This window comes from Phoenix dactylifera, chromosome 7, assembly GCF_051530095.1.
Source record: "Phoenix dactylifera cultivar Ajwa chromosome 7, Ajwa_hap1_PhDact_Kaust_v1.1, whole genome shotgun sequence".
Classification (NCBI taxonomy): domain Eukaryota; kingdom Viridiplantae; phylum Streptophyta; class Magnoliopsida; order Arecales; family Arecaceae; genus Phoenix; species Phoenix dactylifera.
In genome coordinates, this window is record NC_143196.1 from 2,834,457 (window position 1) to 2,850,574 (window position 16,118).

Genomic DNA, 16,118 nt, shown 5'->3' on the forward strand with positions numbered 1-16,118 from the left:
ACAATTTTTAACAGTTTTTTGTGTGATGGTTGAGGAAGAACTCTGTGCTCTGCTCGGCTCCTTGAAAATATTGTCAAGCAATACTTGCTGGACGTAGGTACTATGCACTCCACGCTGATCAGCTTTTGAGAAGTCTTTTCACCTGAAGTTTTATCAGATTATCTTGCAACCAAAGCTCTAAGAGTTCACCCAGGTCATCCCCACCGAAAAACCTCTAATCTGATTTTTATTGTAGTTTATTTTATTTTTTATTTGGGCAGTGCCTGCTGTGCTAATAAACCTGGCAGCTTATTCAACTTAAAATCTCTCCAGAATTTAGTACTCAGCATTCAATGAGGGGTAGCAATCAGGTCGGGTCAGACCAATTGGATAAAAAAAAAAAAAACAAAAACTTGTCAGTCCGAACTCTACCTATATATTAAATGGGTCTAGAATCTAAATATTGATATGACTATTTTATTAAATAGATAATCTAATGTACTAGTTGGATTAGGTAAGTATTGCCATCCCCAATTCAGCCGGCACTTGATGCTGGCAGGTTGTCAATGGTTAAAAAGTCTCGTACCACAGTTATTTTAATTTATCACTTCATTCAGTAAGTTACAAATGTTGTTTAAAAAGGCCATTCTACCTTTTCTTTGGTAGACATTTGATAACGATGACAACTAGTTCAAATCCAACTCTCTGCTTTTACCATCTTCAAGCTTCCTTCTGAAGTGAATGCATATAGTAAGAGGTCACTGGATTGCCCATAAGCTCAGGACTGCTAATTCTATAGTCTTAACCTGAATTGTTAGAAAATAATTGACTTTAAATGCTAATATTATAATTGATAAGCTTATTGAATCAAGTTTGGATTGGGGCTAAATCTGAATTGACTACCCAATTGATGATCCAATAAAAATATGTGCATTCCAGAATATAGAAATGCTGTGTTAAAAGATGTATCATATGTGTCAACACATCCACTACACAGCATGAGTTAATTAAAATCCAATTTTTGATTTTGACAAAAACCATCAGAAGTAAGATATCTAAAATCTAGAATAATAAAAGGCCATTAGTTGGCTCATGGAAACTACTTAGTATCATAACAAGCTCAAAAATTCTGAGTCTAGTTTGTCAATTGAACTATAGAAGCAACAAGATTGTTCATGACCCTTAGCCCCTGACTGTTCCACAAATCCAACATAAGGAAACAGCTTACTGCTATAGTAGAAGGATGTTACTGCATTAGTAGAATGAATCATGATAATTAACTGGGGATAGTTCCTTGTGAGACCAAAATTATGATATCAGTATCCCATAAATTAAATTGTCAGGATATTATGCAGAAACAACCTGTGCCATTATATTCAGTGGCTAAAAAGATGAAGGGAAGGAGAATATCCTCAAGGTTCGAAAGAAGGGGAACCGAGAGAGAGAGAGGAGAGAGAGAGTGGCTCGGGATGGGTGCCTAGGTGCGCCAAATCTCGTGCGGTGGGTGGGGCTTTTCCCCAAACACCTGGGGTGGTGAGGACGGAGTTTTGTTACTTGTGAACCTTGGTGGTAGTGGAGTATGGCGACATGGGGTCCTGCTGAATCGGAGAAGACGGAGGCGGGGTTGGGGGAGAAAGGGACGCAACCTCACCTGAAGGCGGCCGAGAAGGCCCGGACAAGGGCGGATGTGGCAAAGGGCCCGTCGAGGGTGCCGACCTGGACAAATCACCAGATCTCGACGGCGGAGCTCGATGCCCTGAAGCGGCGGTTCACGGACGTGGTGGAGTTCTCGCCGGAGAAGATGGAAGTGGCCAGGGCGGCGTGGCGAGATACGGCAGTTATCATGCGTAGTTTGGGCCGCCGTTCTGCCGGTGGAATGGATCAAGAGGGAGCTGCGGGTGGCCGGGAAACTCGAATACGATGCTGAGGATTTCCTGATGGCAGAGGAGACGGTTGTGTTTCGATTCCAGAGTGAGAGGGATCGGGAGGCTGTAATGGAGGCTGGACCGTGGCTGGTGGCTGGCCAGCTCCTAGCCATGGAGCGCTAGCGGCCGAATTTTGTTCCGGGGACCAACCAACTACGTCGAGCTGTTGTGTGGTTAAGGCTGCCCAATCTCCCAATGGAATACTGGACAAAGGAATTAATTTGGGATATAGTAGCAAAAGCCGGACGACCTCTGGCTCTGGACAGGGTCACCGACCAGGGCCGGAAGCTGGGATTCGCTTGCGTCAAGGTGGAGCTGGATGCCGGCAGGCCGATCAGACCTGGGACCTTCATCCAGGTAAGTTCTGAACTTCACTGGCAAATATTTCGCTACGAAAACCTACCTGGGTTTTGCTTCAAATGTGCTCGGCTGGGGCACGGGGAGGGGGCCTGTCCCTATCCCACGACTCCGGCGATGCCCGGAGTCCAGCGGACCGAAGGGGATGGGTCTTCCCAGGTACCGATCTCTGAGTCGGAGGAGGAGAATGAGTCGGGGTGCCGACTCCCTTTTGGTCCATGGTTGTCGACTACCAAGCTTCGGCCTCCCAAGGTCAACAAACCGATGAAGCAGCCGGTCGAGCTGAAGGCCGACCACATGCCGGTGCGGGAGCCTGCCGGGTCGGGGCCGCGGTCCCCCAAGGCTTCACCGAATCCTTCCGTGTCGCCGTCAGACACGGATGGATGGCAGAAGCCAACCAAGTTGGCAAGGAGGCGGTCACCGGAGCAAGCTTCAATGGCGGTGAACGCCGGGAAGGCTCAACTCGGAGCAGAGGCCGGGTCGGACTCGGAGTCTGCTGAAAGAATGGGCCAGACAGTGCAGGTGGGCCAGCTGGGCCGGGCCGTGCCAGGGCGGGCCAAGACGGTCGGGATGGATCCGGGCCCAAGCCCGAACCTAATATCCCAAGGCGGGCCGGGCCAGGTGGGAACGGGCCAGACTGTGGCCAAGGGGCCGGCCCACGGACAGGGTTCTAGCCCGATGAAGAGGGCCAGAAGCCCGGCCAAGGCGAGACGGGGTTCGGGGGTGACTGAGCCGACTCAGTTTTCCCGTTCGGCGTCGTCGATTTCACTCGAGGACTCGCACCTACGCCGGCGAGAGGAGGGACGACGGCACTTCCGGAGTGCCTCCTTGCCACCGGCGAGAGCCCCCACTCAGCCCGGGGCAGGCCGTGTCCAAGCTACTGACCGGACGGCCGGGGTTCCGTTTGCTGAGGGCGGTGCAGGCAGGCCGTGCAGGCTGGTGGCGGAGGGCGTGACCCAGCGGTCGGGGGTGGCCGTGGCCACTGGCGGCGAGCCGGCTCTGGCCAAGGGAAAGGGTCCGAAGGAGGCGCAGATGGCTACCTCTCAACCGCGGGAGGTGGCTTCGGTACACGTGGTGGACTCCTCATCAGGCCAGAGAAGGTTGGGGAAATCGGAAACGGGGGAAGGTTCCCTGCCAGCGACTACCAGAAACTCTCCTGTGGCTCCAGCGAAAGTGGTGATGAGAGGAGTTCATGGGGGCTCGGGACAGGGTCCTAATTCCCCTATTCAGGATCATGGGCAGGTTGTGAGTCTGCTGCGGGCTGTGATTCAGGAAGGGGTGGAGAAGCTAGGGGAAGAGGCTAGCGAGCAGCCCACGATGCCCGGGCCAAACCTTAATTTATTGTGTTAAATGAAGATAATAGCATGGAATTGCAGGGGGGGCGGCTAAGCCTTCTTTTTTGTCGTCCTTCAAAAGATTAGCTCAGCTTCATTGCCCCGATATTTGTTTTCTATGTGAGACACGGGTGTCCGGAGATGGTCTACGTCGGGTGCAGCGACGTTTAGCAGCTGATTGGGAATCATTTGAAGTTGAATCCCAGGGCTTGTCTGGAGGAATTTTGATGTTGTGGAAGCGAGGTGTTGCCTCTGTCGATGTCTTCCGCCATTGTACTCAGCAGGTGGTGATGGTCATTTCGGAACCAAATGAACCCCCGTGGGTCTTGTGTGGGGTCTATGCCAGCACTGATTACCGGACTAGGAGAGTCCTTTGGGGTGAGCTGTCATGTTTACTGACTCAGGGGGTGCCGACAATGGTAGTGGGTGATTTTAACTGTGTACTAGGCCCTAATGAGAAACGAGGTGGGAGGATCTACTCTGACTCAGTGGACAGGAGGGAGTTTCGGGAGTTTCTGGATGTAAATGGACTGGTGGACCTCGGCTTCACCGGATCGCGTTTCACTTGGTGCAACAATCAGTCTGGAGGAGGGAGAGTGTGGGAGCGGCTTGACAGAGCTATTGCATCCCCGGATTGGATTCAGCATTTCCCATCTTACCAGGTTAGTCATCTTGCTCGAATTGCCTCAGATCACTGCCCTCTTTTGATTTCTACAGCTTCGAGCTCCAGTCATTATAGCCCTTTCCGCTTCGAGAAGCTGTGGTTGTCATACCCACAATCTTGGAAAGTGGTCAGGGGGGCTTGGGGAGTGCCAGTACAGGAAAATGCTATGCAGAGGGTGTCGTGCAATTTGGAGCTTACTAAGCATCGCCTTCGCAGATGGAATCGGGATGTTGTGGGCAATGTGTTCCGGAGATTGGAGGAGGTGGAGGGGTTGATTGTGAATCTCCAGGGAAGGGAGGACCGTGAGGGGGAGCTTGAGGAGGAGGAGATGGCAGACTTACGACGACATCTGTCCTCCCATCACTCATTGTTGCATCAGCAGGAGATTTTTTGGAGGCAGAAGTCGAGGGTTCAGTGGGTCAAGGAGGGAGATCGAAACACCAGCTTTTTCCACCGATCGACGGTCATCAGGAGGCAAAGGAATATGATACGATCACTGAGAGTAGGAGTGGGACAGCGGGTGGAGGAGGATTCTGCAGTGAGACGGATGTTGTTTGATTTCTTCAGGACTAGATGGACGGAGGTAGAGGAGCCCTTTGAGCTTGGCCGACTCCCCAGGCCGGCTGTCAGAGTTGAGGAGGCAGAAAATGAAGCATTGATTCGACCCGTGTCTGATAAAGAAGTACAAGAGGTGGTATGGGCTCTAGCAGAGGACAAGGCCCCAGGTCTGGACGGGTTTCCACCCTTCTTTTTTCGAAGATATTGGAGTATTATTCGGAGGTCGGTGGTAGAGGCAGTGCAGCTATTCTTCAGTCGGGCGGTGATGACAGATGGCTGGCAGGCTACTTATATCACTCTAATACCGAAGCGTCAGGATGCATCGGAATCGGGCCACTACAGGCCCATTAGCTTGTGCACCACTCTGTATAAGATAGTGACGAGGCTTATGGTTGGGAGAATGAAGACTGTGCTGCCTAGTATTATTAGTCAGGAGTAGGGAGCGTTTGTGGGAGGGAGGAGCATATCAGATAACATCTTGTTAGCGCAGGAGATGATGGGAGACCTACAGAGAGCCCCGAGGAGGAGGGGTTTGATGGCAGTGAAATTGGACATGGAGCGTGCCTATGACCGGATCTGCTGGGCCTTTCTCAGATGGGCACTGGAGAGTTTTGGCTTCCACCCGACCTGGATTGACTGGGTTTCTGGCTGTGTGCCCCTATTGGTCAATGGTACGCCTTCGCCTTTTTTTCGAGCCACTATGGGGCTCCGCCAGGGATGCCCTTTGTCCCCATACCTTTTTATCCTATGCTCTGATGCCCTTTCTCGTGCACTACGTGTAGCTTGCGAGAATCGGGAGTTGGATGCCTATAGTCCAGCCCCGGGTGCTCGCCCTATTTCTCACTTGCTTTTTGCAGATGATTGCTTGCTACTTGCCAGGGCAAGGGTGAGGGACGCACGAGCTCTCTAGAGAGTGTTGACTGAGTACTGTGGGGCTTCCGGACAGAGGATCAATCTCCGAAAGTCATCTATACATTTCAGCCCGCGCACGGAGCGGAGGGTGCGCCGAGAGATCAGGGTGATATTGGGGATGCAGGAGCAGGAGGGAGCACTGGACTACCTTGGGGTCCCCATCACTGGGAGGAGATTGCGAGTGGCGGAGTGCTCTACTTTGGTGCAGAGGATGCAGAGCAGACTTGAGGGCTGGAGGGCCTCATCACTTTCTATGATGGGTAGGCTGACGCTGGTCAGGTCTGTTCTCTCTTCCATGCCTATTTACCTTATGGCCCATACTGTTGTGCCGAAGACGATTTTGATGGGGATAGAGCGGCTTATGCGTGGCTTCTTGTGGGGCTCCTTGGGGAGAGACCACGGGGTACATTTGGTGGCCTGGGGGAGAGTTTGTTCGCCTCTGGGCGAGGGTGGCTTGGGGGTGCAGTCACTGCTGGTGAGGCGGGAGGCGCTCCTGGCGCGGCGGGCAGTGCAGATTGTTCTGGAGCCCCAGGGACTGTGGAGTCAGGTCATGATAGCGAGATATGGCCGGGCAGGCCCTGCTGGCCCGGCGGTGGGCAGACGTAGGACCTCTGTTATGTGGCGGGAGGTTGGGAGGTATTTGCCTATGGCCCTGGCGCACACTAGATGGCTGATTGGTGACGGTCGGAGCATTGACGTGATGGAGAATCCATGGGTGGATGCACTTCCGTTGAGTTTGTGGCCGACGATGATCAGTGGTGAGGGGGCGGAGGGACTACGGGTGTGCGACCTTATGATGCCGGGGGAGGCAGAGTGGGATGTGGACAGTTATTTGGGGAGCACCTAGCCGAGGGAGTACAGGCCCTCCCTGTTCCGGGATCAGCAGGGCCAGATGTCAGGGTATGGAGCACCACTTGCAGTGTCAGAGTCAGGGTGGGTGATGTTGCTCGGGTCCTTCAGCAGGGATCAGAGCTGGGCAGGGACTGTGGCTGGGTCTGGAGATTTGGGCTACACCAGAGGGTTGCACTTTTTCTCTGGAAGGTGGCCTGGGATCGTCTGCCGACGAGCTGGGCGTTGAGTCGACGTGGGGTTAGCATTCCACCTGTGTGCCTGTCTTGTGAGGTGGACGAGTCAGTGGATCATGCACTATTCCAGTGCGTTTGGGCGAGGCGGACCTGGAGGCTGTCCGAGATCCCGGAGAGTGCCTGGAGCCGGAGGGATTGTTTTTTGGAGGAGGTTCGGCAGTGGTCTAGCTCCCCTCAGATGCGCCTTGCGGCTATTCGAGCGTCCTGCACAGCGTACCAAATCTGGCTGACCAGGAACGCTCGAGTATTTGGCGAGCTCCGTCCGTCCCCACGATTCGTGATGGAGCGGGCTCGGACACAGGCAGCAGAGCTTCTTTCTGCAGGGTTGGATGATAGATCTTTGATAGCTTGGGACATCTGGGGCCCCCATACTGCTACGGCAGCTTCTCACACGGTGTTTTTCACCTGGGAGCCCCCACCCCCGAGTTTCCTCAAGGTCAATTTTGACGGTTCGGTCTTGGATGGAGGCAGGAGAGGAGGGGCAGGTTATGTTATCAGAGGACCGAGCTCTACCATGGTGGCAGCAGGGGGTGTCAGATCTTTGATACCTCGGTCCCAGGGGCAGAGCTGCGAGCGGCTTGGCTGGGATTGCGACATGCGCGGCGTGTGCTTCGGGCGAGCGCTATCCTTCTGGAGGGCGACTCGTCCACGGTGATCAGATGGGCCCAGCAGGGCTCTCACAGGGACGGAGGAGGAGTGCATCCTCTGCTTCGTGATATAGGGTCGATAGTAGGGGAGGGGATCACCTTTCGGGCTATGCATATATATCAGGAGGCCAACGGGGCCGCGGACTGGGTGGCGGCATATGTGGCTCGCCACTCGGGAGATACCCTATGGGTTGGTGAGGATGACTTGCCCGGTGCTTTTCGGGACATTTTGTTTGCAGACGCTTCTGGGTGTATTCGTACCCGACTTGTATGAATCACCTGTTTTTAGCAAAAAAAAAAAAAAGGGAGAATATCCTCAAGAAAAAGATGAAGCGAAGGAGAAGAAAAGAACATTCAAGGATTTGGGAGAGCAAAACGAGATAGGTGGAAAAGGTAACTAAGGAGCTAGTCCTAAAAGAAGGAAAAAGAATTTGACTGGCTTTAGGATAATTTTCTAGATTTGACTAACATCTCTATCTCTAGATCCATGGTTTCAAGGTAATGTCCAAAAACTCCAAACAAAATAAAAAAACATAAAAGTATGGTTTTGTTTTACGAGAATGATAATTATGAAAGTTGGAACTCTATAGTCACTTGGAGACACCAAAATCCAAGTGACCCTTGGAGTCCCTCAACCTTCAACCGAAGTAGGACTGATCTACAGTATTAGAACTTTAAACTACAGCTACAGAAATCCTCTACAACGCTATAAGCAGTCAACTTCCTATGATCCATTTTTCACCAAACTCTGATTCCATTTAATACTTAGACATCTTTTTATCCTTTTAATGAAAAAATTTCCCACATAAAGTTAGCCAAAATGAAGATTAATGTAGTAATCATCTTAATCTTCATGAAGTAACAACGTCCAGGAAGAAGTTAAAACCACTAGTTTAGACGAAAATTCAATTAGAATAAGCTGTAAATATGGCTAAAAGTTGACAATGAAAGTGAAACCAAACTATAGAATTATAACTCTTCACTTGTTTATATTAAAGAAGATCAGGCATGTCTTTTATAGCCAGTCGCTTGAAAAGAAACGGCAAGAACTTGAAGAACGTGGTTAAACAGCTCCATCACAACCATCATGGAAGACACTGATCATGATACTATGACTATATCGAAATATCCTATGGTTGCTGATGCAGATGCCGGGACAAGACCACATTAGTTAAGGCAATGGAAAGAAAGAGGGGCCGACATGCTGATGTCATATGAAATTATATAGATTCGGTGATAATCAATTGAATATGGAGGGCAATTTTCTGGATATAAACTTATGAAAGAAATTTATGTATGAGTGTTTCTTTGTGATACCTAATCGAAAGAAAAGAACATGATGGTGGAGAAAAGCTTTCCAAAATTTCCACAACCACATCTTAATTTAATTTGCATCAATGTGCACCTCTTCAGAATCTCCTTATGAGCTTCACCCTTGGTTTTATCAAATGATTGTTATGATGACCTGACATATTTTGAACAAACATAAGAGATAGAGTTCAGGATGCATGCAGAAATAAGTCTGACATGGGATAACTCTACCTGAGTCTCCCCTCAGGAAATCTTAACTTTTCTCGATAATGGAAGATCACTTAATCTTTTATAATACCAGTGACAGTCCTTTATTTTCAATCTCTCTCTCTCTGAGTATGTGTGCGAGAGTGAGGGAGAGGAGAGGGGAGGGGGGGTGGGGGGAGGGGAGGAGCAAGTGACTGAGTGAAACATCAATATGGGTTCCAACTCATAACATCAATTACTACATACTACTATGCCAGCGTTTCATATAACATAGGGAAGATTTCCATCAAAAAACATACACCATAAAACACATCAATTCAAGCAAGACTAAAGGTTTGATGTGTTGATTAGGTAATCTAAAGAGCTTAGGAACCTAGTCTTTGTGCTCCAGTTGCTCGAAAACATCAAAACGTTCCACTGTAAGGCCTTCTCTTTCCTGCACCATTCAACCCAAAAAGAATTTGTCAGCCATGATATGAAACCATCTAAAATACTGCTATTTGTAGAAGAGAGAGAAGGGTGCTACGACGCTTACAAGTGGAAGGGCAACTGTTCTCACTGCTCCAATGTTATCAGAGGTTGAAACACTTGTCGAGCAGCGTGGATCGCACTTAGCCCACTATAATTTGCGGATCATGAGGGGATAAAAAGAAAAGCGCAAAATATAAGACAGAATAAGAAATAGTTATGGGTCAATACCAGCTAATTAATGTCTTGTTATTTGGAAACCAATGTCAATAGGGTATCTTACATTCTTTGCAGCCATGCTAAATGCTTCTCGATGAGGAATGTCAGGTTTGGCAGATTTTATACGCTGTATTTCCTCCCTGTCATGATTAAAGAATTCTGTTGATTCTAAATGAAGCTATAAAATGAACATTGTGGTTGGTTGCACTCCCAATAATGATCTCGCATGCATTTCTTTTGCTGGAATTGCTCACAAGGGCACCAATTTTAGTGATTTGAGTTTGAGTAATTGGCCTATTCCATAACTTAGTAAGCTTCCAATTGAAGCATCATAACTGTTTGGCTAGCCAAAAACACACTCCAATGTTAAGTTAACCAACAAAACATATTTTGTCTCCTCCAATATATATATATATATATATATATATATATATATATATATATAGATAGATAGATATGTATGTATGTATGTATGTATGTATGTATGCATAAAGACAGCAAAGCATGTTTCATTCGACAACCTCAGAAGGCCAAAAACATTAAAATAATAACAGAACAATTAATCACACAACTTAATGGATAAATTCTTTCATCGGATGCAATAGAAAGATTGCCAATATTAATGGTGCGCTAGCTCGTGATAGCGGTGATAGCTTTTTCATTGAAGGATGCTACCATGACGGCTTAATTTTGTTGGATCCAGGATCTCTATATGAAGAAGTTGAACTAAGGGTTTGTTAAAATCACATTATAGTTTTTCAGCATTCGGACCATATATTTCATTTAGCCAGTTTGAGGTCGGGCATTCTGATTCATAATGAACTAGGGAAAGTCCTAGTTCATTAGGAGCAGGCTCTCATGTAAATTTCAGAAGAAAAGGAACAATGAAAGACAAGTAAGAGGAAACTTGTATAGGAAGATAATTAGAATGCATGCCAAAATACTGGATGAAAACAATATATAGTTTAATTATCTGATCCTCAGATTATATAGAATCATGTTGCATACGAGTTAGATTGGTTGAAACTTACAGTCCATGAAATTGATTATGAAAAAAAATCAAGTCCCCTAAGCCTATTGGCCTTGTTATTTAATATTCGACTGCTATTTCACCTTGGCGTTTTCACCAAAAATGGCAACGATGAGATATAATTTATGGCCGATTGCATTTTGTGGCTCGAGAGCCTCTTACTTACAGCATGCCTGTCGGCAGACTCGTCAGCTGAGTTATGCGAGGATGTTTATAATGAGCTCAAAACCAATTAATGGTAAGCTTATCCATGTTGTGTGCACTACTGGGAAGCAAATTAACAGTACAAGTAGTAATGTGACATCTTTGTTTCTTACTTCATGAAGCGATTGTAAGCTGAAGGAAGTCGGTGTTTCTTCTCCGGAGCTGCCATCAAAAAATCAACCAAAATAGATAGCAGAACAGATCATAGCCATGGAAAACAGCAGAAATATAGAAAAAAATAGAGATATATTACGTTTCACAACAAATGGTGCTTTGGGGATCAATTGTTCGCTTGACGTCGATGAAGACGGTAGCGAAGGCTGAACCCTCCTACAGTCGCTGCAGGAACCCTAATTGACAGTGAAAAGCAATAGCTCATGAAATTAAGCACCTCTATCTCTCTCTTACTGGGAGGCAGATTAAAAGTATTATGATCAAAAAATATAAAAAGGGAACCAGTACGCCTATGACCTAGCATTATCTAGCCCCGGATATCAGTGCTGTCCATAGAAGTTAGCATTGGCACTGATACAAATGAGTGCCTTCTTTTAAATAGAGAGAGTATGGGATTATGAAGGTCTATCATGATGACATAGAAGTGATAGCGAACTACAATGCAACTTAGTGAAGAAAAGCTAATTGAAAAGAAAAAGGAAAAGAAAACTTATGGAAAAAAAAAATCAAGCTGTAAACTATTAAGCAACTCTATGTAGTAAGTCATTTCTTAGAGAGAAAAAAAGAAATAAAAAACTATGCAGTTTGCTGCATAGGTCATTATTAAACTCCTGGTTCATATTAAGATATGTCGATCCATTTTGCACCATCTTTATCGGATTCTGAATCACAGAAATTAGTATATCTGTTACGCATAACCATGAAGTCAACATGATATTAGAAGCATCAGGTTAGTTTTAGTAGTAATGGGTGAAAGAGATAAGGAAGACTGCGCGAGGTAAACAAACCTGAAATGTCATCTGGTGGTCAGCGGGGCAAAGGGATTGCATCATGGGTCTGGGGCTAAGGAAGGAGAGATGATTACAATGGCCACATTTCACAGTCACTGTGTCCATAAGCCGTTTGCATGGCACCCCTACCTGCAACCACCAAAGATGCCTTCAAGACATGAGAGCTGCTTAATTCGGAGGGGGTATATGTACAGCATTCCCAGATCAAGATCTCTCTTCAGAGGTTCCTATTTCCAAGCAAGTTCCACATTTTTCCCACAAGGTAAGAGAGTAGAGATTTTTCTTCACACCCACACACACACACACACAGAGAGAGAGAGAGAGAGGCTAGAGCATCGAGTTATCAATATGATGGATTTTCTTTCAGAGGGCAAGAAGAAATCTCAAGCTGGCAACTGCAATTCCTTAGCTGGGTGATCTAAACTAGGACGGTACTAACAAAACAAAGATGAGTATAGTTTCAAATAGGCCTTCCCATGTCCACTGTCTAGGCTAGAAGATGAAAGTGAAAGAAGAAGAAGAAGAAGAAGAAGAAGTATGCTCTTATGATGCAAAACAAGCAGATGAGAAAACTGAAGTGGATGAAATAAAAAGAAAATATATGTTGAAAGCAATTGAAAAGGCAATCAGAAGTACTTCTCATATGTCTACATGATATATTAAACGTCAAAAACCACGGTCAAATTGTTGAAGAAAATTCACCTTTCATAAATACAACTCTAAAAATTTCATAGGAGAAATGAGCTTCAAGGGTGTACACCTATGACGCAAGAGGAAGATAAATTAGGTGGAAAACAAGAAATATATGCGGAGAGAGGAAAGGAGAAGGCGATCGTATTGATAATTCTCAAAAACTTTTCAAACTTTGCTTCTTATATATCAACTACATACAATAAAACTAATCACATATAGTAGATGAAGTTCGATGGCTTTCTTTCATCCGTAGATGTATCTAAGAACTTCATGGGCTGGTCTCCATGTTTGTGAACTGAAGAGATTACCGCAAGAACAGTGTTGCAGTAGGTGCAACGGACGTAGCATAAATGCTCAGTGGGAGAAACCAAATCCATTAGAAGCACTGGTAGAAGAAGGAAGACGAGATGAAGAGCAGCTATGAAGAGGAGAATGGGGGGAGTGGTGGAGATGGAAAAGAAGGGAGATTCCAAGGGAAAATCTACATAGCGACTAGGGTTTCCATTCCAGCAATAATGCTCGGGGGAACCCACAGACATGGAACGTACGGCCGTGCCCACTCGGGCTACTAGAAAACAAGGGCTATACGGCCTGCTATTTCTCGCGAGATATGTCTCCAAAAAAGTAAAAGATGAGGGACTCGACTTTTTTTGCTTGGAGAAGCGGTTACTTGTTTAGGGGAAGAGAGACTTCTTTTTAACCTTTTACATGACTTAAAATAAGATCTGCTAATGGATCGATGCAGGTTAAATTTCTTGGCAGCACATTTACGATCCTCGTGATTGATGGAATAATTTAAGAAACATGTTCAGCAAGAGCTTGCGAGGCTGTCGGACCAAATAATGGAAGTTTGATCAATATCCATGTGGCCTTTCTAAATGCTTGAGCATACAAACAGGAGATATGGGTAATTAAGGCGTAAATTGCTCAATCTTATCGTTCTGGCTTTTTGGGTCTTTGAGAAAATAACAAAGTTGAGATTTTAAATGCCTTAAGCCCCATTTGGGATTGCTCTTGGCAGTAAGGCTTTTAGAACTTTTAGAAGTAGAGCTTTCAAAAAGTAGAGCTTTTGTAAAAAGCTAGTTGCTGTTTGGTTACTATATTTCTAAAGTGTTGCGAAGGTCTAACATATATTTGGTAATCAAAATAAAATAAGAAAATACTTTTGGTATGATAATAAAGAATATTGCATAGTGGAGTATAATACAACACAATATTACATATTATTACATATTATAATATTATTATAATATAGTATAATATAATATTGAATACTGTAGCATAACAATATAACATAATATGATATAATATAATGTGTTGCTGGAAATTGGACCCGGGGGCGATCTTCGGTCGAAGAGAGGGAGCGGCAAGTCCTCACAGGCGAGCGGCGATCCGTCGGCGGGCGGCGTCCTCCGTCCAGGTGCCTGCAGAAAAGCCGGTGGCCGGGTCTTCCGGCGCCGGCCCTCCGACGCTCAAGTCAGAAGGGGAGCAAATTGTGTGGGAAGAAGAAGAACAGTGTTTGTAGAGTGCGGAGTCTTCAACCCCCCCTCTGAGAAGCAAGGGCCCCCTTTTATAGGGGGGTTGGTTTACCTGAGATGTGATGGGGCAAGGTCATTGTACGGTTCGGCATGTTGCTCAAATTGGCGCACGATCAGGTGAATCATTGCATTGATGTCGGAGGTGAGGTCGTCGTACGACCCGAGGTAGCACGCGATCGGGCGAATCATTGCATTGATGTCGGAGGTATGGCCGAGATTAGAGACTTATCGTCGTTGATTGGACTCTGCTGGGCTGACTTGCCGTGGAGAGTTGCGGGTCCGTAGATAACAGGAGCCACGCGCATTAATGGTGGAGTAAGCCGGAAATCCGCATTAATTATGGAGTGAGCCGGTGATTCGCATTAATTGTTGAGTGAACTGGGGGTTTGCAGGGGTCATGCGCAATAAATGCCGGGGCAGTGGCAGGACATGGCCCTCGGCCGGACCTCGGAGGGGTACGGCCGTAGTAGATGGTTGACAAGAATAGACCTCGGGTGTCGGAAATTTTCCGGGTCGGAGGTTCTGAGGTCGGATGTTCCGAGGTCGGACGCCGACTTCAGCTGTCCAGGGTCGGCGGTTGTGCGACTCCTTAGGGGTAATTGTGTCACTGGGGGAAAAAACCATATTCCCCCAACATAATGGATTAGAATCTAATCTAATAATACACTATAATATAATAGAATAGAATATAATGTAACATAATATAATATATTATTTTGTTACATTATTAATAGTATATTATAACAATATATTACATTATCATAATATAGCTATTACCATAATAATATAATATTATTGTATATAATATAACAGAATATTTTATTAATTTATTATTATATTATATTATATTTATATTATAATAATATATTATGATATGATATGATATAATATAAGATGTAAATATGAGATTTGTTGGTGGGTATTTTCGTCATTAGAAAAATTTTACTAAAACTAAAATGACATTGGTCAGAAAGCACTTTTGGAAAGAAGCTCCAAAATAGAGCTTTTTTCAAATAGATGTTTTGAGTTTTCTCACAAAGTTCAAACAGCTTTTTGATTTTTTACCAAATTCTAGTATATCATTCAAAATTAATTTTTTTTAAGGATCAGAAAGTACTTTCTAGCCTACCAAAAGTTTTGCCAAACAAGACCTTAGAGTGTTAGTAATTGGCTCGCTAACCATGGCAAATCGGCAAGTACTTTCAAAAAAAATGGAGAACAAACTTTCTTGTGGATATCATGCCACTAGTGCATTCTAATACATAAACATAGTTACATGCATAAAAATAAGAAAGGTAGTATATATTTTTGCTCATTGAAATTTAATCGACAGCTTTATAGGAATAGAAGACATGAAAAATGGTAGCATGAACATGACAGGTGTAGCAAGTTGTGCGTCGGCATCATATTTTCTAACTTTTATTGTAGTGAGACATAAAATTAGAGAATCAGCAGCCAAAACAATGATTAATGCTTGTGGCATAATTTGTTTTCTATTGAAAGTTACTAACTAAGTAGAGTTCTTCACCTACCTATGTGCATTTGCGACGATAATGATCTAGAACAAGTGCGAAGACCAGGTAAGCATTTTCATGTTCCATCCATCTTTTATGGAGTCAAATTTTATGCATCAAATACAAATTATTCTCTCTTTCCTGAAAACCTAACATTCAGAAGTTAAGTTGAAGTCACAGTAAAGAGAAACCCTAAACAAGAAGGCAGGTGCATCGATCGAGAGCTTGGATATATGACAATCAATTGGAGAGCTGGCAAGAAAAATACCTAGCAGAATTCAATCATACAAGATTCATCTAAAACTAAACGAGGTGTCACAAAAAGAAAAAAAAAAGAGAAAATTTATGATAAAAAAATCCATCCATCACTAAAGTACAGATCTTACACCACATAATCTGGACCGGGCAGGCCGAAAACAGTTGCCAAAATCAACAATACACCACCCACAAACAAACTTTGTTAAAACCATGCATGAGTCCCCATCAGACCCGGTCATCACATTGCTGG

At 45.4% G+C, this 16,118-nt stretch overlaps 1 protein-coding gene across 3 annotated transcripts; it reads right to left on the bottom strand.

The window, feature by feature from the left end:
• Window positions 1-9,191: 9,191 nt before the first annotated feature.
• On the bottom strand, window positions 9,192-13,122 carry LOC103699529 (protein DROOPING LEAF-like). Of its 3 annotated transcripts, none has more exons than XM_039127558.3 (7): window positions 12,867-13,122; window positions 11,863-11,994; window positions 11,154-11,250; window positions 11,014-11,062; window positions 9,731-9,806; window positions 9,515-9,598; window positions 9,192-9,415 (listed from the first exon to the last, which is right to left on the bottom strand). In XM_039127558.3, the coding sequence occupies exons 1-7, from the start codon at window positions 13,095-13,097 to the stop codon at window positions 9,353-9,355; spliced, it is 732 nt and encodes a 243-aa protein (XP_038983486.3). In that variant the 5' UTR covers window positions 13,098-13,122; the 3' UTR covers window positions 9,192-9,352. The 3 variants fall into 3 exon arrangements, with proteins under 3 accessions (XP_038983486.3, XP_089780289.1, XP_088557077.2); XM_089924163.1 differs by lacking the exon at window positions 12,867-13,122 and adding an exon at window positions 12,757-12,775; XM_088700951.2 differs by lacking the exon at window positions 12,867-13,122 and adding an exon at window positions 12,568-12,750.
• Between the last annotated feature and the right edge of the window lie 2,996 nt (window positions 13,123-16,118).

Coding starts and splice junctions, on each gene's coding strand:
- LOC103699529 (XM_039127558.3), bottom strand. CDS start 13,097: ATGTCTGTGGGTTCCCCCGAGCATTATTGCTGGAATGGAAACCCTAGT. Junction 11,251..11,862: donor ACCACCAGATGACATTTCAG/GTTTGTTTACCT, acceptor ACTGTCAATTAG/GGTTCCTGCAGCGACTGTAG. Junction 9,416..9,514: donor GAACAGTTGCCCTTCCACTT/GTAAGCGTCGTA, acceptor TGAATGGTGCAG/GAAAGAGAAGGCCTTACAGT.